A 27,169-nucleotide genomic window follows, 5' to 3' on the forward strand; every position below is an offset into this window, starting at 1 on the left:
TCCTTCCTTCCTCCCTCCCTCCTTCCCTCCTTCCCTCCCTCCCTTCCTTCCTTCCTTCCTTTCTTCCCTCCTTCCCTCCTTCCTTCCTTCCTTTCTTCCATCCTTCCTTCCTTCCTTCCTTCCTCCCTCCCTCTCTCCTTCCCTCCCTCCCTCTTTCCTTATTTCCTTCCTGCTTTCCTTTCTTCCCTTTGCCTGGTCAGGTATGACATTAAAGGGTGCCGAGTGAGCCGCTGGACAGAACCTTTGCCTGAGGACAGCCACATTATCACGGTGCTAAAGGATCTCAACTTTGAGGGACACACCATCTCCCTGGGTGAGCCAGCCCCTGGTCTAGGAGCTGCCTCTAGGGCACTTGCCACTTGGCGCTCCTAAATATCTTGTCCATGGCCTCAGCCTCCCAGCCCTCATAGGAGCACAGTTCTCCTTGGGAGGGCAGTGGGTCACACCTTGCAGATGCTAGCTGGGGGAGACTCTACCCTCGCCACTGTGGCAGGAGGCTGCTGTGAGAGAGAATACAGTGGCAAATCCTTCATTGTGGGCCTAGTTTACCCCAATGAGATGCTGATAAGTGCTATGCCTTCTCTGTCTGTTCCCTGTTCTCTGCTTTGTCCTGAATGCCCCAGAGAGACACAGCTTAGGGTCTCTTCATGCTTCCTCTTCACCCACACTGCCCACCCTGCTCTGTGATCCTAACCCACTTCCACAGGGTCCCAGAGGAACTGGTTTATCAAGCAGATGGAGCTGGATACCACCTTCCTGCGTAACCTCAACGTCCTGGACTACAGCCTACTGGTGGCCTTTCAGAAGCTCCACTTGGACGAGAAGCAACCAAACAAGAATATCATGAGTCGTATAGCTAAGTAAGCCACCTTGGGGAATCAGCAGGAGAGAACCTGGAAAAGACGGGACATGAGGGTGAGGAGGGGGACATGAGAGCTGGGATCAAGGATTTCAAGGGCTGGAATGTGGAAACCAGACTGGACACACTCTGCTTGGTCCCAGAGGTCAGAACTAGGAAAAATAGGTACAAGTTGCAAAGAGAGAAAATAAGGCTTGATGTGAGGGGAAACTTCTGAATGATGAGAGCTGTCTGGAAGGAGGATGGACTACTTGGGACACAGTGGGTTCCCCCTCATTAGAAGTCTCCAAGCAGGGGCTGGGACACTTGTCAGGTGTAGTATGGTGGGGATTCCCTTCAGGTATAGATTTGACTAGGTGGCTGCCTTTCAGCTCTGTAATTCTGTGGTTGTTTGAGGGTGGGGGGCAGGGTGCAAGGCAATGTGAGGAAGGATTTGAAAGGTTGTAGGCATGGGGCAGCTAGGTGGCGCAGTGGATAGAGCACCAACCCTGGAGTCAGTAGGACCTGAGTTCAAATTCAGCCTCAGACACATAATATTTACTAGCTATGTGACTCTGGACAAGTCATTTAACCCCATTACCTAGTGCCGCCCCCCCAAAAAAAAGACTGTTGGTAGAGGGATCATGTAGCAGCCATTACTTGAGGTATGATGAGGACCTAGATAACAACCATCAGGACAGTGAAAGGATTTGAACCCATCCACACAAGTATTGGCTGAAGATACTCAGCTTTGTACCAGTTCTGTAACTTTAGTTTAGGCAAATCATTTTACTTCTTTGGACCTCAGTTTCCTTGTCTAGAAAATGGGTGGACTGTATCAATGAATTTTGGAGGTCCCTTCTTGCTTTAGAATGAGTCCTATGAGTCTTTGACCCACAGATGTTTAGCATGGGAAATACTACTAATAATAATAACTAACTGATATTTGTGTTGCGCTTAAAGGTTTGCAAAATGCTTACAGTAATCCTGGGCAGTAGATGCTATTGTTATCCCCTTTTTACAGATGAACAAACTGAGGCAGACAATGGTTAAATGACTTGCCCACAGCTAAGTAACTTTCTGGGGCAGTAATTGAATGCAGGTCTCCCTCATTCAAGTCTTGTGCTCCATTCTCTGCACTTCCTGGCTGCTCCAAAGTAAAAAGATAAAGGGAAGCCTTGTGACCATAGCAACAGTCAAATGTTTTGAAATGGGTTTCCTAAGGAAGTTTAGGAAAGTTACCTTGGAAGGTAATGAGCTCTCTATTGTTGGAGCTCTACCAGTGGAGGCCGGTTGATCAGTTGTGAGAGATGTTCTGGTATGGGTTGGACCGAATGATTTCTGAGGGTGTGTCCACCTTGGAGATTCTGTGATTCTAGGGTCAAGACTGTGGGAATGGAGCAGATGAGCTCGATGTAAGAGACTGGGAAGAAAGAGTGGAAAGGACACGATGGAGGGATAAGGGAGGAACTGTTTTGGGAAGGCTTCCTTGAGAAAGGGACCTAGGCCTCCTAGGAGAGAGAGAGAGAGGGAAGGAGCCATCACTGATTAAGTGCCAGCACTGTGCTGAGCGCTTTACAAATATTGTCTAATTTGATGAACTTGGGGAAGCAGGTGCAATTATGATAACCACTTTACAGCTGAAGAAACTGATGCAGGAAGAAGTTAAGTGACTTACCTAGGGTCACCCAGCCAGGGAGTTTCTGGGGTCAGATTTGAACTCAGGTCTTCCTGATGCCCAGTATCCTCTCTATCCACTGCTCCACCTAGCTATTAATTTGCCCCTCTGTTTCCCTTTTAGGTCTGTGCATGGGGCATGGGGCGAGGCTTCATCAGTGCCTTCAGACAGGCTATCCAGGTATGTGAAGAAATCCACCATCTCTTCCCTGCGCAGGAGCAAAGCTTACAACCTAGCTGCCCACAACTGCCGGCTCCTGCCCGACGTCCTTAACGCCTTACACACCCTGGATGGCCCAGAGCATCGCTACTTTATAGGGATCATAGACTTCTTCACTGTTTACAATCTCCGCAAACGGATAGAGTTCCTGTGGAAATCCCTTCTTCACCCTGGCGGTTCCTTCTCCACCGTCAACCCTACCCGCTATGCCAGCCGCCTCTGCCAGTGGGTGGAGACTCACACGGTGTGACAGGGTGTCCGCGGAAAATTCCTACCCTGGGTTGCGCCCTTCCACCACCAGGGGGCAGCCTTGGCTCAAAAAAAATCAGATTCCTTCATGGTAGGCTGTGCACTTGGAATGATGTTTTGACTACATTCCGACTCCTATTTCATTCTTCCCCAACATCCCAGGATGCTGGGGAGATAAAGTTGGGGTCAAGAAACAATCTGATGTAACAGGAAGAGCACTGGACTGAAAATTAGGATACCAGCAATTCTAGTCGCATCTCTGCCTGTAATTTACTATGCTTCCTTCATCTGGGCCTTGGTTTCCTTCTCTGCAAAATGAGGGTGTTGGATTTAATAGACTCAGAGGTCATTCCAGCTCTATGATTTTGTGGTCTGGTTAGGATAAAATTCAGGGGCTTAATATATATACCTCCTTCTTCTCTATCCATGGTCTAAATGATGGGTCTGAGCCATCTCTGATAAGAGAATGACTTCTGGAAAACCCCTCTGTCTCTTATCTAACCACCAACATGGCAAGTGACCCTTGGGAGAGGGCATCACCCTCCCGATCCATCTTCTGCTTCCCAGAGCCCATCACCTGGGCAGTAGAAGAGGAATAAATAATAGAGTACTTCCTCAAGTGCAGGGAACAGGGTTCTTGTTGGGGGTGGTTATGAAAATGATTCCTTTATGAAGTAGATAGAGCCAAGGCAGCAGAAGTGGGGTGGTGATTCATATTAAGGTATCTGCACCCTGTCTTGTGTAACCCTGAGCAAGTTGTTCAACTTTTGATGCCTCAATTTCCCCTTCTGTAAAGTGGGGAAAATAATAATTGCTCTCTCCATCTCTTGGAAGATAAATGTACATTGAGATAATTGGAGGGTAGATGTTACAGCAATATATCAAATATTTTGCCACATCAGGGATCTGTCATTTCTTTGGGACGAGTGCTTCCTTCACTGCTATAGTTTAGCAACCTTTCTTTGAGAGTTGTTATGTCCAAAAAACCACATCATTCTATGGTTAGTTGACCAATAAACAAGCATTTATTAAGCACTTAATGTGTGTCAGATGCTGGGAATAGAGAGATAAAAATGAAATAGTCTTTGACCTCCCACAGCCTACCATTCTGTAGCTAGGTGGTACAGTGGATAGAGCCCTGGGGTCTGGAGTCAGGAGTTTAAATCTAGTCTCAGACACTTAGCTGTGTGACCCTGGGCAAGTCACTTAATCATGTTTGCCTCAGTTTTCCTCATCTGTAAAATAAAGTGAGCTGGAGAAGGAAATGGCAAACCACTCCAGTATCTTTGCCAAGAAAACCACAAAAGAGGTCATGAAGAGTTGGACATGGGGCAGCTAGGTGGTACAGTAGATAGAGCACTGGCCCTGAAGTCAGGAGGACCTGAGTTCAAATCCAGCCTCAGACCAAACACTTGACACTTACTAGCTGTGTGACTCTGGGCAAGTCACTTAACCCCGATTGCCTTAAAAAAAAAAAAAAGTTGAACACAACTGAATAACAACCACCACCATTCTGCTGGAGGATTCCCTATGATGTCAACCTACAATACTCTAGTCAAAATTCCATTTGGCACAAACCCTCACCCCCCCACCCCAAAGATCTTAATTTCTCGTGTGGCAGTTATATTAGAGAACTGGGATGATAGAGGGTATACTGGCACTCATGTGCTATGCCAGTCTTCATAGTGAGCTGTGCCTTTTAGGTACTACCCAAACTCCTCATCAGCCACCCAATGGGAGAGACTGGTTCCCAAAGGTTGTGCACAGCTGAAGTGGTCTGTCAATGAAGGGTCTGGGTATGGTTGGGTCACTGAGGGAGGGGATATGTCTGGCAACCCCTTGCTCTCCTTCATACCTGGTCCTATTATCACTGCTCCACACTGGGCTGATGAAACCTAGAGACCTCCACCCCTACCTCCTGCATAGCATTCCAAGGTAAGTAGCCATATGTGACGCCGAACAATCATCCTGGTGATGGGCCTTTCCAAACTTAGGTGAGGTATTACAGGGACAACAGACATGCTGTCCACCACTGGTCCACTGGCTTGGCAGGGGCCTCCAGAACTTGGGCTCTGCTGGTCTACCTTTTGAAAACCTCAGATTGTCTCTAAGCTTTGATGAGCTGTTGTAGTAGAACCTTAGCCCTACACTGGATGTTTTTATATTACCTGGTATGGTTTGTAAAGAAAACAAGATGGCTTCTGGTTACACCAAGCAAGGATAAGGTGGGCCCAGCAGATAGAAAGGCTTCATTAAAGGGGAGGGTAGGTCCCAGTTCAGCTTCAAAAAAGGAAAGTAATTTCCAGCTCTCCACTTAATTCTGATCCTGATGAGAAAGATTATAAAATAGGGAGAGATACAGTTATTCCTTACACTCTGAAGGGATAGAGTGGGGGTTTGGAGAAGTAACAGTGGGAGGGGTGTTAAGGGCACAGTCACCCATCTCACCCTGCCCCCCTTTGCTGTGATCTGGGAAATCCACGTAAAATTTTTTGGCCCCACCCTTCATACCAGAGAAGCCCAAATTATTATGGTATTGAAAGGTAAAACATGTTGATATCATATAATGCTGTACATATATTTTATGCATTTTGGGGTTTCTAAACATTTTTTCTGTGTCTTCTGTTGGCCTTTGCATGTCGTTTGTGGCTTCCACAGAACTTCCCCAAAATTCCCATTTAATTTCTTATGCTGACCCAGGATATATAGAAACTTCGATGAGAAAAGTCTCAATGTAGAAGGGATAACTGGAGTTGGAGAAAGTCTAGGGTAAGAATTCTGGAAGTTTTCTCGGCATTACCTTTAGCTCATTGTGTGACCCTGAGTGATTCTTCAGCTTCTCCACTCTGGCTTCATCCTTTTCTAATACAGAAATTTATTAGAAACTGGAAGTTTTATTAGGACTTCAATGGCCCTGTATCAAAGCCAAGTCTTATGATATCTAATGGGACATGACTTTCTTAAATCTGTAAACCATTAGCCTTGGGTAGTAATAACAATAACAACAACAATAATAATACAGCCTTGAAAACCAATAAAATCTGGATTCAAGGCCCTGGATGTGTGATCCTGAGCAAGTCATTTAATTTCTCAGTGCTTTAGGCAATTAAGACCATAAGTTGTAGAGAAGGTGACTAACTGCATTGCTAGGAGTTTTCTCATTAGGACCGCTCTATGCTGATGAAATCCTAAGTCCTGTCCCTATCTAAAAGATAATAATAACCCACATTTATACATACTGCTTCAAGGCTTACAAAGTGCTTTCTTCCCTGCTCTCTCCAAAGTCGGTTGCCAAATCCAATAGGCTTTTCTCAATCCTCATTCTTCTTGACCTGTCTGCAGCCTTTGTCTTTGTGGACTCCCTTCTTCCTCGAGGAAACTCTTTTCTCTCTCTCTCTCTGTTTTTGGAACATTGCTCTTTCCTGGTTCTCCCCCTACCTTCCTGACTCTTGTTTCTTCATGCTTTTTGTTGGATAAATCAATCAACAAGCACTTATTGAACCTACTATGTGCCAATCATTCTACTGTCTACTAGGGCTATAAGCACAAAAGCGAAATAAATGGTTCCCACCCTTAAGAAGCTTATACTACATTGGGGGAGACATGACAACATATAAGTATATATTTTATATATGTAAATATGCATATATATATATATATGCATGTATGTTCAAAATAGATACAAGGTAATATTGGTGGGGAGGACACCAGCAAAGAGTCTAGGTGCGTGTGAGTGCTTTATGTAGAAGACAACACCTGAGATAGTTCTTGAAAGAAACTAGGGATTCTAAGAGGCAGACATAAGAATCATATTTCATCTCCTCACCCCGTAGCAAGGATGTACTTCAACATTCTGTGCAGGGCCCTCTTCTCTCTCTCTCTCTCTCTCTCTCTCTCTCTGTCTCTCTCTCTCTCTGTCTCTGTCTCTCTCTCTGTCTCTCCACACTCTTTGTGAACTCATTAGCTTTCATGGATTTAATGATGATCTTTATGCAGATGACTCCCTGATCTATATATATATATATATAGTTTGGGGCCCTCCCTCTTGACCCCCAGTCTCATGTCACCAACTGCCTCTTGTCCATCTCCCACTGGGTGTACCTTAGGCAACTCAAATTGAACATAACCAAAATTGGACCATGTCCTCTCCACTCCAATCCACCTTCCTTTCTAACTTCCCCATTTCTGTCAAAGGTACCACCAGCCTTCCTGTCACCCAGGTTTACAATCTCTGAGTCATCCTCAGCTCTCCACTTTCCATCACTCTCACAATCAATTGTTCGGTCTCATCAGCTCCACCTCTGTGCCATCTCTTGAATCCGTCCCTTTCTCTCTACCCACACTACCACCACTCTAGTTCAGGGCCTCGCCATCTCTCCTGGACTACTGTAATTGCATCCTGATTGGTCTCTTTGCCTCACTTTCTCTCCTGTCCAATTCATCCTCCATACAGCTGTCAAATTGAGATTCCTAATTCACAGGTCTGATCATCTCCCTCACCTATCCAAAAAGCTCCAGTGACTCCATGCTGCCTCTTAAAGATAAAATAGAACTCTTATTGGTCATACAAAACCCTTCACAATTTGGCCCCAGCCTTTCTTTCCAGGTTCAATGCACATTACTCAATATCATGAGGATGAGGATTGAGAAAAGCCCATTGGATTTGGCAACTGAGAGATCATTGCTAACTTTGGAGACAGCAGAGAAGAAAGCACTTTGCTCACTCCATGGTCAGGCCAGGTGGCCTGGCTCTTCTCAGTACATGACATTTCATCTCCTATCTTCCTACCTTTGCCCATGCTGTCTCCCTGTGCTTGGGATGCACTCTGCCCTCAGCTCCACCTCCTAGAATCCATAGCTCCCTCCAAAGCTCAGCTCAAGGGCCCACTTCTTATATGAAATCTTGTTCTCAGTGCCTCCCTGAAATTACTATTTATTTATTATGTGTATGGTTGGCATTTATTTATATGTATGCACATTATTTTCTCCAGTGAAATATAAGGTGCTTGAAGAGGACTGTTTCATTTTTGTCTTTGTGACCCCAGTGCATAGTAGTATTTACTAAATGTTTGTTGGGTTGTTGACTGGACAGTCTCGTGAGCTAAGTAATACAAGTATTATTATCACTGTTTTATAAGTGAAGAAACAGAGTCTCAATCACAGTAAGACTTGCCCTGGATATGAACCCAGGCATCCTGATTCTGAAGCCAGCTCACTTTTCATTACTCTGCTGCCTCTTCACTATGGGTACTTGGAGATTTATTTCTTCAGATTTAGAAAAGAATTTTTGAGATTTCTCAATCTATGAATTTGAAACCTCTTGCTTTTTTTTGGAGAGGGAAACTTGAATTTAAAATAACAATAGCTAGCATTTATATAGCAATTTAAGGTTTACAAAGCACTTTACATATATCATCTCATTTGATCCTCACAATGACCCTAGGAGGGAGGTGCTAGTATTATCCCCATCTGTATGATGGGGAAACTGAAACAGATAGAGGTTGTGACTTGCCCAGGGCCACACAGTTAATAAATGTCTGAAGCTAGATTTGAACTCAAGTCTTCCTAACTCCAGTTGTAGCACTTGATCCACTGAACTACTTGGCTAATGATTGGAGGGCAACCAGGAGGGTGAAGTCTTAGGATTCAGCTCTGTAAGGATCATCTGAAGGAAATGAGTATGTTTAACTTAGAAAGAACATGATAACTATATTCAAAGAAAATCTGTATCAAGAGTGTGCTGGTAAATCTTTAACAACCAGTTCTCTGAGAAAAAACAAAAACAGACACAGGACAGTTTCATCTGTATCATTAACATTTTCTCCATCACTTTCTTTGATTTTTTTTTTTTGTAGGCAACTAATTGGGGTTAAGTAACTTGCCTAGGGTCACACAGCTAGTAGGTGTCTGAGGCCACATTTGAACTCAGGACCTCTTGCCTCGTGCTGTATCTACTATGCCACGTAGCTGCCCATCTCTGTCATTTTCTTAAGTCTAGATAAGCAACAAAACACTAGATTGAGCCCTGATTTGTAGCATTTGCTGATTTTCAAAGTGTGAGTGCTCCCACTGAAAATTTAACAATCTTCTCTGTTGAGCCAACTGCTGGCTCTAACACACCCCTGATTTTATCTTGATTTTGAAGAGCATGCTCCTGGATAAGACATCTGGACTGATCAGAATAGGATATGATAGCCCCCCCCCAAGTTAATGTGATCTTGAGTTACATTAAGAGAGACATCATGTCCAGGGTGATAGTCCTCTGTCCTCCTTCTGGGCCTGAAGTATTGTATTGAGTTGTGGCTGTCACATTTTTGGAAGGATGTTGCTGACCTTTTGGAAGGGTGTTGCAACCAGGATGGCAAAGAATCTGAGGCTCCTCCCAGCTGAAGGAGCGGGGGATGTTTAGCTTAGAGTGGAAAAACTTGAAGGAGCATAAGAGCTATGCTACAGAGAGGATTAGGACGGTCCTGTTTGACAGCAGTAGGTAGAAGGAGTAATGGTTGAAGGTTGCAGAGAGGAAGATTTAGGCTTGATGTCAGGAAAAAAGGATTAATGAGTTTCATCCAAAGCTCCATCCCCAAGTGAAATGCATGGGCTGTTTCAAAAGACAGTGAATTCTCCCTCACTGGAGGGAGGTCTTCAGTGGAGACTGGGGGACCACTTATCAGTCATGTTATAGAAAGGATTCTCATTCCAGTATGGGTTAGACTGAGATGGTGCCTGAAGACCTTCCTGATGCTGAGAGCTTGTGAACTGCTGAAAAGTGATCTAGGCAGAGGAAAGTGAGAAACTTCTGGAAAGGACTCATCCTCCTACACCCCACCTCGAAAGAGGAAGACACTTGACTGGAATTGTGAGTAACCATTAGTTAGTCTTTACAGACAAGGCCACACTGAGGGTGTGGGTGGTATGGTCACACACAGGCAGTTTGGGGAGAGGGGAGGGGAGGCCAAAGGATTTAGGAGTTAGTTTCAGCCCTCAAAGAGTCATTTTTAAATGCACTCAGCCTCCCCTCTATGCCCCAGTAACTGTGGATTAGGTTGGGAGAGGCTGAGCACTGATGAGAAGGCATGGTTTTGCACCAAGATGTAGACATGAATACCTCTTAAGAAACCATCCTATGCTCCCCCTTTCCCCCCACCCCCCAACATCTTTTTACAGTCTCCATTAATATGGGCCAGCTCTGTCCCTTTTGGGTATGTCCAGAACCTTTTCCCCTGGATTCCCAGCTATTACCCAGTCTGGAGTCAAAAGTGGCATAGGACAGAAAAACACTTATTAAGCACTATTCTCAGTGTTTAGGATTCAGACAGAAAATGTAATCAGCCCCTGCTCTCAAGCCATTTACATTCTAATGGGATGAGATGATATAAAGGAAGTATTAGGCAGAGAAAGTATCAGAGCTGATAGGAAGGCTCTGGAGACCTTGGGGAGTAGGGCAAATGGTCTCTTATCAAGAAGGTAGTGAGTTCAATGGGGTTAGGTTCTGGGATACCCCCAGCAGAGGTAGGGAGATGGGAGTCAGTATCCAGCTGACAGTGGGCCTGATGGGAACTGAACAATGGAGCTTTAAGGTCTGTTTTGGAAAGGGAAAAATCTGAGGTAGAGACCAGAAGGGGCCTTAAAGATTATCTTGTCCAACCCTCTCATTTCACAAATTAGTTAAAAACAGTGAATGGAGTGCTGGGCTTGGAGTCAGGAAGACTTGAATTCAAATCCTACTTCCTGCACTTATTGACTATGTTATCCTGGGCAAGCTCACTTCAGTCTTAATTTCCTCAATCTGTAAAATGATAAGGGGTGGGAGGAGAGTTAGATTTGATGTTCTCTAAGGTCACTTCCAGCTCTAAATCTATGATCCTATGAAACTGAGGCCTAGAGGGGTGAAATGTGACCAAGGTCGCACAGGCCTGCCAGGATAGGCATTCAAAGACAAGTCAATGACTTGCTCTTGCCACAGCAACACGTAGCCAAATGTGGCCATTTTCCAGTCTAAACACCCCCAGTGCTTTCAACCAATTCTCCTGTGGCATGGTTTCAAATCTAGCTTAAGAGAACATATTAGAAAGACCGAGCTGGATGGAAAGAACTGGCCTTGGTATTAGAGGACCTGCATTTGAGTCTTTCAGTCCTTACCTGCTGGCCTGTGGGCAAGTCACATTAGCAATTTCTGAATCTTAGTTTCCTCAGCTGTTAGGATGGGAATAACACTATGAACCTCAAAAAAATCATTGAGGAAATCATTTTGTAAACCTTATAGTGCTATAGAAATGTGAGATATTACTGGAATTAGTACTTGAACTGCCTTGAACTGCCATTAACTCAGGGTGATCCTAGGCAAATTACTATTCCTCTCTAGGCCTCAGTTGATTTGTACAATGGATTTAAAGGGTCACTTTTGCCCCCAGATTCTCTGCTTTCAAAGGAAGTGCTGGATTGTTGGCTGAAATTCACAGTTGGCCTGGACAGCTTTCACCAATCCCTCTGGGAGTTTAGGGAGGAGACCAACTCTGTCCCTGTCCCCAGGAATTCAGGCTAAAAAGGTGAGGGATACATCTGGCAAACCCCCTAGCCCTGGGGCCTGGAATCTGCTTAGGGGAAGGAGCAGGACATTTTGACCTCACTTTCCTCATCTGTAAAATGGTGATAATAGTTCTTGGTCTCCTTAACTTCAATAGGCAAAAGGCAGAAAGGGAATATGGGCAGCTCGGTGGGGCAGAGCGCTGGGCCTGGAGTCAGGAAGACTCATTTTCCTGAGTTCAAATCCAGCCTCAGACACTTAGTAGCTGTGTGACCCTGGGCAAGTCTCTTAACCCCCTTAACCTCAGTTCCTCATCTGTAAAATGAGCTGGAGAAGGAAATGGCAAACCACTCCAGTGTCTCTGCCAAGAAAATCCCAAATGGGGTCAGGGAGAGTCGGCACGACTGAAACGACTGAACACAACAAAGAAAGGTATTACTGATAGGTCAGTGAGGTGGAGGGGAAGAAGTGTGGCTCTCAGGCGGCTGCAAGTTCCCCTTGGCCCTGCCAGCTCACTGCCAGGGTGGCCTCAAGCCCCTCATTTGGCCTGAGTGTCCTCTGTAAAGTGAGTGAGTGCGGGAGTCCAAGGTCCCTTGCGGCACTAACAGCCCAGGGCAGCCTCGCGGTGGGTTCGGGCCGGAGGGGGCTGGGTGGGGGGGCGGTAAGAAAGCCACAAGGAATGCCCAGCCCTGCTGCCGCAACAGGAAATGCCGAGAGGACTCGAGCTGTGCTCTCCATGATGGGAGGAGGGGGGGAGGGGGGGAGGGGGCTGGCTGCCGACACCGAGCATCTTCAGCTTCCTGCCCCGCTTGCTCAGGAGTGGAGGGGGGGGGAGGGGGGGGGAGGAGAGTTGGAGATAGGCGGGGCAGAGCCTCAGGAAATCGGACCGGATGGAGGCAGGCCGGGGAGAGCCAGGGCCCGCCGGGCGGGTGACCTCACGATTATTCAGTGAGCTAAGAGATGTTTACGGCTCAGAGGAGGAAAGAGAAACCGGGAGAGGTAAAGCGACTTGCCCAAGGTCACTCAGCAGAGACGCAAGGGGAGGGGTGGGGAGGAAGGACCCCGGGGGCGGGAGCAGGGGGCGGGGCGGGGCCCGCGCAGGACCCGGCCTCCCTCCGCCCCTCCCCCTCTCGGCGCCGCTGCAGGCCCCGGCTCTGCGTCTCCCGGGCTCATCCGGCCCCCGGGGCCCGCGAGTACGCCTCCCCTGGCCGCGGAGCGGCCCCGGCGATGGAGCTGCGCCCAGGAGCCGAAGCCCAGCGGCCGGCGCGCCGCCCTGCCCCCTGCTCCCGCCTCCCTGCCGGGTACGCGCTTGGAGGATGAGAATGGGGCTAGGGTTGGGGATGGAAACGGGGGTCCTTCCTGGGCGGGGGGGTTGACCTGTCTTGCGACAGGGAGAGAACTTCAGCTCCGGGAGGGGGAGCGCTGTAGGGGGCGAAGGGGAGCAAATGGGCTTGGGCGGGGGCGGGGGGCGAGAGCTAGACCTCCCCCCTCTTTTCCCCATCTCCCCGCCCCCTGCTCCGGGACCCAGGCTCCGGGTGCCGCCCTTCATCCCGCGCCCTTTCTCCATCCTGGACGATCCCCCCCACCGCGGGGCGGGGGGGGGGGGGGGGCCCCCCCCCCCGTGAACCCTCCCCTCCCTCCCCCCCACCCCGAAGTCCAGACCGCTCCGGCCCTGCAGGAGGCGGGGGCGTGGCCGCCGCGCACCGACTTTCCCTCGGGATCCCTTTCAGGCCGATTGTCTCCGTGGAGAAGGAAGAACTGCAGCGGCTAAGAGGTTAAAGAATGAAGACGGCGGTGAGTGAAGAAGGGGCAGGGGAAGTAGAGGAGGACAGAGGCGTAGTGGCCGCCGCTGGTGGGGCCTCAGTGTTGTCCCTTGGAAAATGGGAAGGAGCAGAAGAGATGGGGTCAGGATCCTAGAGCAGGAGTTCTTAACCTTCGATCTGTGAACTTGGATGGGGAAAAAAATTGCATTTTCATTTTCACTAACCTCTAACTGAAATTTAGCATTTTCTTCCATTATGAATTTTTTTTTAAATTCAGAAAGAGTCCATAAGCTTCATCATACTGCCAAAAAGGGGTCCATGGGATGACGCCTGGTCTAGGAAATGTGTAGAATCACATAGATTTGGAGCTTTGGGACCGTTTAGTCCAAACCCCCTTATTTTACAAACAAGAGAATTGAGGCCCAGAGAAGGGGACCGTCACAAAAGAAGTAAGTAGCAGAGCCAGAACCCAGGGCCTTTGACTCCCAAAGGCACTCTTTCCATAGGCTACCCAGTCTTCGTCTTTAGAGGGAGGGTTTTGGTAGTGGGAAAAGTGCCTGGTTAGGAGGAGAGGCAAGGGTCCATAATCTAATAACAGCAGCTCACATTTGTACTGTACTGTAGGTTACTTTGACATATGTGGTTATTTGATCCTTACAATGACCCTGTGAGGGAAGCAGGGCAAGGATTGATTGGATGTCTGGACTCATTGAGTCTCAGAGAGGGTAAAGGGTTTTTCACCGACTCACACAGCCACTAAGTGCTAGACTGGTATTAGAAATCCAGTCTTCTGACTCTGAGGACAGAACTCTTCAGCATGAAGCAGGGGGTCCCTAAATGACTGGCCTAAATCTGCTGGGCAAACTCCAAGCTTTTCCTTAGATGCTTTAGAGGCAATTAATTGGCAAAGTGGATAGAGTGCTAGGCCTGGAGTGGGGAAGATATGAGTTTCAAAACAGGCCTCAGACTTTTACTAGCTCTGTGACTCTGGGCAAGTCACTTAATCTCTGTCTCCATTTCCTTAACTGTTAAATGAGTGTAATAGGCACATTGTAGCATTATTGTATCAAGTAAGATAATATTTGGAAAAGCGCTTAGCATAGTGCCTGGCTTATAGTACTCACTTAGTCACTTAATAAATGCTTGTCTCCTTGTTTCCTTTTGTTCTTTCCCTCCCTTCTTCCTTCTTTCCTTCCTTCCTTCTTTCTTCCCTGCCTACCCAGTTGGAGTTATCAGGCTTTTTCCCTACTGTGGCTTTGGGGATTTTCATTGGGAAGGGGAATATATAGCTAGCACCTCGTCCCTGCTCATTAACCTCTCCTATCTCACCTTCCAGTCAGTGACTTAGAAACAGGATAACTAATCCATGCTCTCAGTGATTTTAAGACATTAGATAAAACAGAAGTAATTGATCAGAACTCTTTATTGCCCTTTTAGAAAATTAACAACAAGAATCATCACAGGAACCTGGATGCTATAGGATTTAGAGTTGGAAAGGGATCTTGGAGATCATTTAATCCAAATTAGCAGCAGCCAAAGGTTAGGAACACCTGGTCCCAAGTGACTACATATGATAGCTTGGATATGGTAGTTGTTCATGAATGAGGTGGCTTGGGGATATGGCCTGGAGTACCACAAACTAGAGACTGCCATGACAACCTGACGTGTTGAGTCTAAATTAGCCATTTGCTAAGTCACAGTACAGTGAGACTGCCTGGAAGGAATAGGCCTTTCAGAGTTAGAACTAATCTTTCTTTCAGTTCAGCTTTCCAGACTTCCCCTAAGGCTTACTTAGATAAATATCAGTTGCCCAGGATCATGCAGTAAGAACTACAGTTTATTCTTTTGAATTCCTTTTTTTTTTCAAAGGGACTAGAGATTAGTTTGTGATTATAAACAATAACTTAATGAACATTTCCTAGAGGCTTTGTCTACATCTAGATCTATCTGTATATCTATCTGTACTATCTTTCTATCTATCTATCTTTCTGTCTGTCTTTCTGTCATCTGTCTATCTATCTATCTATCTATCTGGCAGGCCCTGCTCTCCATATTGATATATGTATAATATAGGCCCTGCTGTTTAGGACATTATGATTCTTTCGGGGGAAGTTAGGACTGTGTATAACAGGTAACTTTCAATTCATGATTTAGTACCTGCTGATTAATCTAACCAGTCAGTGCTACAGGAACTTAGGAGATGTGTCCAGAGCAGTCTGGGAAGTTTCCTAGAAGAGGTGAGACTTAACAGTTCATAGAGGGGATGATGACTTCTGAAGGGTGAAGAGTCAGAAAAAAGTAATGAAGGATTCTGGTAGGTAAAGAAGGGACAGCTTGAGTTGAAGTCCCAGGATGTGCCAGTTAGGTTCAGGGTGACAGTGAAGGGACTTGTCTGGATGGTGGCAGTAGACATAAACTGGGTCAGTAGCACCTGTAGCATAGTGCACAAAGAGCTTCTCTCAGAGTCATGAAAACTTGGGTTGGTTGTGGGACCCTGGGCAAGTAAGCCTGTCAGTGCCCACCTCTCCAGGCAATTCCTTAAGACTATAAGGAAGACTTTGTCACTGAGGAGTCATTGAAAGGGAAAAGTGAAAGATGACTTCAAAGGTCAAAGGGAAGTTCCTTTTCTGTCTATGGTTCCTGTGGCATTGGGCCTTAGTTATTCTTAGTATGTTCAAGGTTAAACTAAAATGTTCGTCACGGTAGAGCAAGCACACTCACAATAGGGCTTTGTTCTGCTCCCAAACTTAAATAAATGCGTTATTTAGACTCTTTGATCTTCAGAGTTTGAAAGTATCCTTAGAGATCATAGAAGTAATTTTCCTGTGTCCTAGGAATGTGGGCCAAATCTGGAGTTGGAAGACTTAGATTCAAATTCTTATTATTTTTCTGACCATGGGCAGGTCAGTTCCTTCTCAGGGTCTGTTTTTCTTTTTTTCCTTTCTTTCTTTCTTTCTTTCCTTTTTTTTTTTTTTTTTTTGTGTGAAGCAATCAGAGTTAAGTGACTTGCCCAGGGTCACACAGCTACTGAGTGTTATGGGTCTGAGACCAGATTTGAACTCAGTTCCTCCTGACTCCAGGGCTGGTGCTCTATTCACTGCGCCACCTAGCTGCCCCTCGGGGTCTGTTTTTGCCTCTGGAAAACCAGGGGGGTTGGCTCTATCAGGGGTTCTTTACCTGAGGTTGTTTTTTTTTAATTAAATACCCCCCAATGACTATATTTCAAACAAAATTTGTTACCTTTGTAATCCGTGGTATTTTATTTTATTCATTTAATAACATTATTCTGAGTTTTTCATAGGCTTCACCGTAATGCACATGACCCCCCAAGAGTTGATTTCCTTGTAGATAATAATAATAATAGCTAAGATTTATGTAACACTTACTATATGCCAGGTACTGTGCCAAACCCTTTATAATTATCATTTCATTTGATTCTCACAATGGCTATTCCTATTTTACAGATGAGGAAACTGAGGCAAACAGAAGCTAAGTGACTTGTCCAGGGTTTACCCATAACTGAAGTCTTCCTGACCCCCAGCCTGATCCCTTCTATCTCTTGACATTCCAGGTTCTGTGATTCTCCACTGGGTCAAAGAGCCAGGCCCACTCCTCAAAGCAGGCTATCTCTATAGAGTTAAGGGATCCTGGGAAGAAATGTGGTATAGGGGATATAGCATCAGATTTGAATTCAGGAGACCCAAGTTCAAATTCTGATTTTGCTTCCAGGACCACCACTCTGTGTACCTCAGTTTCCTCTTTTGTAAAATGAGGGGTTTGGATTGGAGATGATCCTTCAGGCCTCTTGTAGCTCTGAATGCTCTCTCTCTCTGTGGGAGGAGGGGAAAGGTTGGAGAAGGTTATTTTTAGGTGCTGTCTGAGAGGAGGGAGAGGTCACTGATCTTATTTCATCGCCTGCAGCTGACTTGTCCTTACAACCAGTAGTTTAGCTAAAGGGACACACCCGTGGGTAGGAAGGGGAGTGGTTTTTACCCCCTTCCGTCCTTCGTGGGAGTTGAGGAGGGGGTAGGGAGAGGCTTCAGTTGGCTGTCTTTGAAGATAATAATAGGAATACTTCTAGGGGCAGTAGGCTTTAGAGCTGGAAGGGACTTTGGGGATCATTTAGTCTAATGCCCTAATTTTACAAAAGTGGAAACAAAGAAGATACCAGATCTGGTATCAGAGGACCTGAGTTCAGGTCCCAGCTTCTCTGTGTGGCCTTAGTCAAGTCCCTTAACCTTGCTGAGGCTCAGTTTCCTCATTCATAAAATGAGAAGACTAGACTAGAATGACCTCCAAGCTTTCTTCCAGCTCACAACCCTTTTTGTTGTTGTTTTTGTCGTCATGTCTGGATCTTTGTGACCCCATTTGGGGTTTTCTTGGCAGTTTTTTGGCTGGAGTGGTTTGCCATTTCCTTCTTTCATGGATTAACGAAAACAGAGGTTAATACAGCGTCATACAGCTAGTCTGTAGCTACTCTGAGGCTAGATTTGAACTCAGGTTTTTCTGACTCCAGGCCTGGTGCTCCATCTGCTGCACCATCTGCTGCACCATTAGCTGCCTTATGAGCCTAAATTGAAGTCCTCCTCCCCTGTCAGTGGTTCAGTGATTTGATTTGCTTAAGGTCACACAGGAAAACAGAGCCAGGATTCGAAACCAGGCCTCCTGACTCCAAATCCTGTGTCTTTCTACCACACCTATTTAATAAGTCTATACATTCAAGAGGTGGTTGTTGCCCATTGTGACCCTGCAGTTAATCTAAAAAACATTTGCTAATGGCTTTCCACATTTAGTCATGGACAAGATCAGGTTTCAATTATTCAAGCTATTTCTTGATGTTTTCTGTGCCTCTGCCTCTCTCTCCATCCTTCTGTCTTTCTTATCCATTTGCTATCACTGACCCAGATCTCATTCTTCGGGCAAGTGAAGAGGTAAGGGTTGACAGAGAAGTGGAGGAGGCCCAAAGAGCCGGGGAAACTGGCCCCATAAGACAAAAGAACCAATTATTTGCATTCAATTCAACAACCATTGATTCTTTTATAAATTAAAAAGTTTCATTGGTACCTGTTGTTTTTTAAGTTATAGTTATTTCTGGATTTAGGCTCGCCCCCCAAAAAATTGTACCCTCCTAGTAACAAAACACTGATGTGATATATATGCACTATTCTGCTTTCAACTTCCCCACCTTTCTTTGAAGAGAAGAGAGATATTTTATCATCCTAGTCTCTAGGACCTTTACTGATTTTTTTCTGTTACTCAGTGATAGTCATTATATGTATGTTTCATTCCTTATCAGTTCATAAAAATCTTTTTATATTTCTCTGAATTCCTTATTTTCATTTTTTCACAATAATAATCCATTCCTCATATACTAGGGATCAACCATTCCCTAATGGAATGGATGCCTACTTTTTTTCCAGTTCTTTGCTAGCGTGGTAAATGTTGTGATGAGTATTTTGGTATATATTGGATCTTGTTTTCTGTTTTTGACTTCCTTTGGATAAATTTCTGAGAGTGGGATCATTGAATCAAAGGGTAGGAATAGTTTCATCAATTTTCTAGCTTAGTTCTCTCTTCCTTCAAGATGAAGCTCAGGCTCCACCTTGTTCATCTTTTTTGTTGTTGTTCAGTCCTTTCAGTGGGATCTCTTCGTGGATCTCATTTGAGGTTTTCTTGGCAAAGATATTGGCATAGTTTGCCATTTCCTTCTCCAGCTCATTTTATAAATGAGGAAACTGAGGCAAACTGGGTTAATTGACCTGCCCATGGTCACACAACTAGTAAGTGTCTGAGGCTGGATTTGAACTTGGGTCTTTCTGATTCCAGGCCCAGCACACTATGCACTGTACCACCTCACTGTTTAAGCCTTTCCTTATCCTCCCTTTGTTTAGTTAAACTTTGTATTTATTCTCTTTATGTTTATTTCATATTTTATGCATTTCTTGCCTCTCCCATTAGCATGTAAATTCTTTGAGTGGAGAATTACTTCATTCATTGTATTTTCATCCCCAGTGGTTGGGTGCTTAATAAATACTTGATGGATTCATGATTGGACCAACTCTGGAGAACTCCATGAACAATGTATTAGAGTACCTGTCTTTCTGCAGTCCCTCCGGCATTAGGGGATTTTTGGGTCATCTTTGCCAGTTTGCAGGGTATGAAGTGAAACCTCAGCATTTCAAAAAGCATTTATTGAGCCCTTTCTGTGTGTACAAGGCCTGCTGCTACGCTTTGAGGTTTCAGAGACAGAGAAAACAGCTTTTGCTGTATGCTTTTTCCTGAGGAGATATGGGATGTCCATGGATAAAGAATATATGAAGTAATTTAAGAGGGAGAGAACATTAGACCTTGTGTAAAAAGGTGACTTCTTTTTTTAAAATTCTAATTTATTTTTCAGTTGTGTTTTGAGTACACTCCACATGTGGAGGACCACTTGAGTGAGCCTTGAAGATAGCTAGGAATCCTAAGAGGAGGACAGGTTGCGTTTCAGGTAAAGGGGACAACTTGTACAAAGAGACAGTGATCACAGTGATGAAAAGTGGGATGGTATGTACAGGGAAAGCTGGGGGCCAGTTTGGCTGCAATGGGCAGTACTGGAAAGGAAATCGATGTACAGAGGGCCTGAAAAGGTAGGTCAGAGCCTAGCTCAGGGGTGGCGAACCTGCGGCCTCGAGGCCACGTGTGGTACTCTAGGTTCTCAAGTTTGGCCCTTTGACTGGCCTAGCTTGTTAAGGGGTAACAATGTGGCATAGTAGATAGAGTACTGAATTTGGAGTCAGGAAGACCTGAGTGTGCACTTAAAAAGTACAAGTGCTAAGCCAGTAATCAAGGATGATTGCATAACTATTGCTGGCCTTATCAGTTTTCACTAGAAAAGCTCCTGTGACAGGAACTTTGAAATCAACACTTTAGCTGCCTAAAGATGAGAAGGCCTATGCTTTGTAATACCAGAGACAGCTAGGTCGTGGCAGTGGATAGAGCACTGGGTCTGAAGTCAGGAACACCTGAGTTCCAATCTGGCCTCAGACCCTTAATAGCTGGGCCTTGGGCAAGTCACTTAAACCTCTGTCTGCCTCAGTTTCCTGAACTTTAAAATGGGGAGAATAATGGCGCAGTGGTTAGAGTACCGGGCCTTGAGTCAGGAAGACTCCTCTTCCTGAGTTCAAATTCAGCCTTAGACATTTACTAGCTGTGTGAAAACCCCCATAGGTCACAAAGAGTCAGACACAACCAAAAAAAACTGAACAACAGATAGTATTTACCTCTCAGGGTTGTTACAAAGATCAAATGAGATAATATTTTTAAGGTGCCTAGCATGGTACTAGGCACATAGTAGGTACTTGTTTCCTTCCTTTCCTCCCTTCTTCCCTCCCTACTTCCATCCTTCCTTTCTTCCCTCCCTCCTTCACTCTCTCCCTCCTTTTTTCCCTCCTTCCCTTCCTTCCTTCCTTTATTCCCAGGGTAGTACTAGAATTAAAGATGGGATGTTAGAAGGAGGTAACAAATTAAGGCGAACAAAGGAATGGGTTTATTTTTAAGGTCTGGGGCTCCTTGTCTGGGGAGGTGTTCAAAAAGAGGCTGCTTCATTATCCAGGAGGGAAACCTCCTATAGAGGATATTCCTGTAGTGGACTGGAGCTTTAGACTAGATGATCTCTGAGGTCTTTCCAAAGGAAACATTGCATGACTCTAAGATTCCATGCTGCTCACATTCAGTGATACTAAAATCTTGTGATTCTTGTGCCATATGTGATCTCAAGCTTGGAAAGTCTTAAGAGAACACAGAGTAGGGGATTCCCTTGGTCCCCCAGCTCCGGCTGACTGCTACTTCCTTTTTTCCCCTCCAGGGCCGACTCTTTTCTATCCCACTGTGCTTCTTGGTCCTCATCATCCTCTACATCCTTGTCTGCAATCAGCTGTGTACACAGCTGTGTTGGAAGGTGTGCCTAGCCTCAGGGCAACGTCGTGAGAGCCTCTGGCCCACAGTACCTGGCCCCCTGCACTTTCAGGGTTACAGCAGTGTGCCTGATGGCAAGGTGGGTTGACTCCACGGGTCTGCCTCCGTGCTTCTTATGAAGACCTAGGGGTGGGGGATGAGATTCTTAGCCACACTGCCTCAACACCCCCATCTCTAGCACCCTTCTAGGAGCTTATGCTCCAGTGAAAATAAGACAGATGAACAGTTTAGTTCAATCCAGACGGTAGGACTTCTAGATACCTCCTGTTTGCCCATTTCTCTGCCAGACACACTGAGAAGGGGTATCAGAGAAAGAGAAGTGGCATAATGTTTTGGCTGTTTACCATAAAGAAATACAATTATCTCTATTATGGGATTATTTAAATAAAAGCTCTGTCTTCTTGGACATAGTAAAATACAGTATCTCTGTTGCTAGATATAGCTAAATACAATGCTTCTTCCCTGAGAAATGGAGGTTGGCAAATAGGAGAAATCTTCTTAGTGCTAACCTGAAGTAATTATCCTGAGGTCAGTTACTCCTCTCTTGACCTCTGGAGGGAGCAGCTGCCCAATCAAGTTCTTTAAGTATTTTGTGAGTGTGGGGGACTGAGAAGGAAAGAAGGCTTGGATTCTGGCTGTCCATATCACCCATGACATAATTCCAAAAGAATCCAAGAAAATAAGGTCCCTTTGGGTATTTCACAATGATGTTTCGGGGGAAAAGGCATTGTCGGAGGAAATGGAAGTAAGAGAATACTTGAGAAAGGTGTCTTGGCCCTTGAGTCCAGGCCACTGGTCACATTGAGGACGAGACATCAGGGTTTACAGTCCTCTGCTCCCAGTTACAAGTCCTCCTTCTTACTAGTGTCCAGAGGGTACATTGGCCTTAGGCAGACACCAGATCAGATCCTGGAAGGATTCCTCCACCCCATTGAATCTTTCTTCTGCAGCCTCTGGTCCACAGGCTTTGTCGCCGCTGTGCTCTGGTGTCTAGCTCTGGTCAGATGCTTGGCTCCCGCTGGGGACCAGAGATTGATGAGACAGAGTGTGTGCTGCGCATGAACCAAGCACCCACGGCGGGCTATGAGGCAGATGTGGGCCACCGAAGTACCTTACGCATGGTGTCCCACACCAGCGTCCCCTTGCTGCTGCGCAACCAGTCATACTTCTTCCAGCAAGCGAGGGACACTGTGTATGTGGTCTGGGGTCCTGGGAAGCGCATGAACCGTGACCAGGGAGGCTCCACCTACCGAACCCTGCTGAAAGTCAAGGAGATGTACCCTGGGGTGCAGCTCTACACCCTCACTGACCACATGATGGCCTACTGTGATGAGGTCTTCCAGAATGAGACTGGCAAGAACCGGTGAGCACAATGGCCCCTTTCCCCAAGTTTTCCCTCTGTCTGCTATAAGAGGGCTCCAGTAGGGTTATAAGAGCATTTCCTCATGTTGGAGGGGCTTGGGATCAGACTTACTCTACAAAGCACAAAGGGGAGCTAGGACTGATTTACTAGGAATTTAACCAAAGGTGATATGGTTGAGTGGGAAGTCAGGGAACCAGGGCAGCTAGGTGGCCCTGAAGTCAGGAGGACCTGAGTTCAAATCCAACCTCAGACCAGACACTTTACACTTACTAGCTGTGTGACTGTGGGCAAGTCACTTAACCCCAATTGCCTTAAAAAAAAAAAAAAAAAAAAAAGGAAGTCAGGAGACCTAAGTTCAGACCTTGGCTCTGACTAGTAGTGTGGCCATGGTCAAATCACTCATTTTCTTAGTTTTCTTCATCTGTAAAAAGGGAAATGTAATACCGCTACCCCTAACCTCGTAGGATTGTTAAGAGGAAAATGCTTTGTATACTTACAGTGCTGTTTCACTGTGAATTACCACAGGGAGACAGATTTTGACCAGAACTTTTGGCCTACAGTGGCCTAATAATAAAAATTCATATTTTTCTGGCACCTTAAGGTTTACTAAGCAACACCCAGTGAGGAACATATGAACAAGTGATATTTTCCCCATTTACTAGACTGTGAGCCCAAGGCCAGGAGGATGGCAATGATTTGCCCAGGGTTGCACCAGGGTCAGAGTTGGGATTTGAATGCAGGTTTCCTGGCTTCAGGCCCAGTGCTCTTGCCATGGCACCATGAATTGGTGTCAAGAAGAGGCTGCAGGACCCTTTGCCAGACCTGCTGTTGAGGGTTGCCGGGGAGGCTGGAATCAGTGGCCTCTAACATCGGCTCTCTGAGATCCAGAATCTGAGACTTGACTTCTCAGGGGTCTGTAAGAACCATAAAAATCAGCAGAGAACAAGACTGAAAAGAAAGAGGGTAGATAATTAACCCTGGAGAGGTAGGCTGTGAAAAAGGAGGAGGTGGGGTCAGTTCAAGTGTGTAACAGGTTGGCAGGGCTTGCAGCCTTGGGTTTGGGAGGATGGAGGTCTTGGAGGAAGGACAGTACTGATAAGTGGCATGGTTTTTGCCTTCTTTAGGATGAAGTCGGGCTCCTTCCTGAGCACAGGGTGGTTCACCATGATCCTCGCCATGGAGCTGTGTGAGCAGATTGTAGTCTATGGCATGGTCAGCGACAGCTACTGCAGGTATCAGTGCAGGGCGGGGGAGGAGTTAGGGGAGAAGGTGGTGTTAGCAATGCTAGTGGGGTAGGCTTACCCAGGAGTCCCATTGGGATACTCCAAGCCTCCTGCCTAGGATCTGAAGTTTTGGGTGAAGGCTGATTTGGGCTGGGATTTCCCCTCAGCAGAGAAATTGTGCCTTTCCCAGGGATATAGGGGTACCCTTATAGGGGGGTAGGGAGACATAGAAGGTAGCCTGGGAAAGGGCAGATGAACTGTGTTATTGCCTAGAACCCTTGGAATATGCTACTTATCTCATTTACAAGCATTTATTGAGTCCATTCATTTGGGGGGGGGCTATAGCAGAATAGAAGGCAGGGCCCCCCACTTTATCTAGGTTCTTTCAAGGTTCAGGGAAAGGAACTATTTATTCATTACATTCTTCACAAAGGTGGAATCATTCATGCAGAGTAGAGCAGGTTTACATAGATATTTGAGCCCCATCAACCCATTTAACTACTTCTTGGGCCCCAAGATGTTTTTCCTAGAGTACTAAGAGAGCTTTTGTCTAGTCTCGCTACCTTGGAGTGGAATTCAGAACTGAGTAACCCACCCCTCCTTCATTGTCCTCCTGTGACCATACTTTCCCTAGAGTGAGGAGCCTTAATCTTCTGTGTCACGAATCCTTTTGGCAGTCTGTGGAAGCCTGTGAACCCCTTCTCAGAATCATGTTTTTAAATGCATAAAATAGAATACTTAGGATTACAAAGGAAACCTATCCTTTTGAAATAAAGATGTGTTTTTTTATCCATCCACATTCACAGACTACTTGCTAAAATCCATGCACAGACCCTCTTCTGTGGCCCCTATGATATGAGCTCTATGGCATTTTCTAGTCCAGTCACTCACTGCAGTGAGAGTCAGTCTTCAACAGGGACTCTAATCCTGTATTTCCTTCTGTCTTTGCTCTGGATGCATGGGAGAGCATAGGCATAAGTCACTAAGTGGCCTTTCTTTTTGTCTGTATTTTCATTCCCATCATTTAGCCATCCTTTATAACAAAGTTTAAAGAGGAAGAAGAAGAAAAAAATTTCCAGCAAAGCTGACCAGCACATCAAAAAAAAAAAAAAAAAAGGCAAAAAAAGCATAAAGGGACAGGACATTGTATGGCATTTAACTATCTCGGTGTGCCTTTGTAAGCCCCTTAAGGCAAGGGACTAGATCTTAGATTTCTGAGTATTTCTAAGGACACCAAGGCAAGGCCCCTGAACATAATTAGCAGCTTAGCAAATGTCTGCTTATAGTGATAATCGTGTGGCAGCCAAGGGGTGGAGGCAAGTGTCCATCTCAGCCAGGGGTTGAAATCTGCCTGATCGCATTCTGATGTTCACCTCCCTTGCAGAGAAAAGAGCCCCCCCTCTGTGCCTTACCACTACTTTGAGAAGGGCAAGATGGATGAGTGCCACACTTACCTGGTTCATGAGAAGGCACCCCGGGGTGCCCATCGATTCATCACTGAGAAGGCTATTTTCTCCCGCTGGGCCAAAAAGAAGTCTATCGTCTTTACGCACCCCTCCTGGCAGAGTGAGTAAGTCTGCTGAAGAACCAAATCATCCTAGATCCAGACAGCAGACCCAGGGCTGGGACATCTTGCTGTCCATCTCAGAGCATGGCAGAGCCTGGTGTCCTGGGCTGCCCTACTGCCCAAGGGAATATAAGGCTCTTATACTCCATGGGGTAGATGGAGGGCCATGTTTCTGATATATGACATCCCTCTAGCCTCTGAACTCTGAACCAAACTGGGAGGAAGAAGGAATGCTTCCCCCCCGCCCCACTTCCACAGTGATTATTTTTTTTCCTGTTTTTAAGGAAACCTACCTTGAACTTTTGTAAGTTGGACATTTACTTGAATTTGGAATCCACTGAGATTCCTAGGGGACTTGTGGATACTACTGGAGTCCAGAGGAGGCCAGTGGTTTGGTGTGCCAGGGCCTAGTCTGGACCCTCCCTGTTATCTTCCAGCATACCAGAGGTCCTGGGGGCAGGGAATTGAGTTTCTGAGATGGGGTGGGAGCTATTGACTTGAGTGAGCTACCATTCTGTAGCAGGAGGAGCTGGCAGGGGTGGGGCTGGGGTGCCAGAGTCCTCTCTTCTCTCTGGCTTCCTCTCCCATTTCCATCTTCCTTCATCAAGAGGTGCACCAGGAAACCTTAGTGTGACCTTGAATCTGGGTCAGACGTAGGTCAAAATGGGCACATTTTTTTTGTGTCTCTTCACCAGCATAGTGGGATTTGACTCCAACCAGGAGAGAACTCAAGGTTACCTCCTCTGGGAAGCCTGCTCTGGTGCACCCCCCACCCCCATCTCCTCAGCAGCTATTTCATGTCCCCCCCTTGTCCTGGAAAGCAGAGAATTAGCATTAGCCCCAGTAACTTTCCTTGGCAGGCAGGTCAGATAGGTGGCTGGAAGGTCCAAAAGAGTGAGGGACAGGCATTGGGAATGCTCGTTGACTCTCATTGGCCACTGGGGAGCAAAACTCTGCAGGAGGCAAGACAGGCAGCTTTTAAAACTTCTCTCCTTCCCCTCCCCAGAGTCATTAGATCATAGGATTTAGAGCTGGAAGGAACTTAGATTTTTTTAGGGTAACCCTCTCCTTTTATAGATAAGGAACTCCAAAGCTTAGTGTGACTTTCCTAAGGTCACATAGCTAGTCAATGACAAAAGGCAGGATTCAAATCCAGGGCCTCTGACTTTCTCATGGGACTTCAAGGAATCCAGCGTTGCTCTCAGACTGCCCAGGGATCAGTGAAGCACAGGGGACAAAGCTGCTGCTTTCTGGACCAGTGTATTCCACATGCTTCCTTAGCTGTGTGACCTTGGCAAAGTCACTTAATGTCTGCCTGTCATTTGTAAAAAGGGGCTAATATAGCATCTACCTCCCAGGGTTGTTGTGAGGATCAAATGAGATAATATTTGTAAAGTGCTTAGCACAGTGCTTGGCATATACATGGTAGGCTCTATAAGAATACTGGTTATTATTATTATTATTCCCTCAACGGGCTATTTCTTGACCTTCCCTAACCAGGTCCAAGGGTTTTGCAACAGAGCTCTATCCCTTATTCTCTGGGAATGATCTGAACTCAAAACCAAATTCATCAGTTGAGGGCACCTCCTTCCTGGTTAGTAATTCCTATAATAATAGTAACAACTGATAACCTATGTAGTGCTACAAAGTACTGTATGTGCACCATCTTGTTGTAGCCTCACAACAGCCCTGTGAGGTAGGTGCTATGGGTGTTATCATCCCCATTTATAGATGCGGGAACAGAGGCTTAGAGAAACGAAGTCACTTGCCCAAGGTTGCTCTTCAGAAA

The 27,169-nt window shown here is 46.0% G+C and overlaps 2 protein-coding genes across 6 annotated transcripts in view; both read left to right on the forward strand.

The window, feature by feature from the left end:
- The window catches only part of PIP5KL1 (phosphatidylinositol-4-phosphate 5-kinase like 1), an 11,030-nt gene extending 7,011 nt beyond the window's left edge, over positions 1 to 4,019 (forward strand). For 3 of the 4 annotated variants that reach the window (XM_027869490.1, XM_027869489.1, XM_027869492.1), the window contains 3 exons: positions 201 to 313; positions 707 to 860; positions 2,640 to 4,019. In XM_027869490.1, coding sequence (XP_027725291.1) covers positions 201 to 313; positions 707 to 860; positions 2,640 to 2,985 — 613 coding nt within the window. In that variant the 3' untranslated portion in view covers positions 2,986 to 4,019. The remainder of the gene's footprint in view (positions 1 to 200; positions 314 to 706; positions 861 to 2,639) is intronic. The other variant, XM_027869491.1, reaches the window with a different exon arrangement.
- Positions 4,020 to 12,385: 8,366 nt separating this feature from the next.
- On the forward strand, positions 12,386 to 26,440 carry ST6GALNAC4 (ST6 N-acetylgalactosaminide alpha-2,6-sialyltransferase 4). Of its 2 annotated transcripts, none has more exons than XM_027869591.1 (6): positions 12,386 to 12,507; positions 13,239 to 13,302; positions 21,118 to 21,306; positions 22,178 to 22,590; positions 23,715 to 23,822; positions 25,198 to 26,440. In XM_027869591.1, the coding sequence occupies exons 2-6, from the start codon at positions 13,291 to 13,293 to the stop codon at positions 25,385 to 25,387; spliced, it is 912 nt and encodes a 303-aa protein (XP_027725392.1). In that variant the 5' UTR covers positions 12,386 to 12,507; positions 13,239 to 13,290; the 3' UTR covers positions 25,388 to 26,440. The 2 variants fall into 2 exon arrangements, with proteins under 2 accessions (XP_027725392.1, XP_027725391.1); XM_027869590.1 differs by lacking the exon at positions 12,386 to 12,507 and adding an exon at positions 12,757 to 12,809.
- The last annotated feature ends 729 nt before the right edge of the window (positions 26,441 to 27,169 follow it).

This window comes from Vombatus ursinus, unplaced genomic scaffold, assembly GCF_900497805.2.
Source record: "Vombatus ursinus unplaced genomic scaffold, bare-nosed wombat genome assembly UNPS02014793.1, whole genome shotgun sequence".
Lineage (NCBI taxonomy): Eukaryota > Metazoa > Chordata > Mammalia > Diprotodontia > Vombatidae > Vombatus > Vombatus ursinus.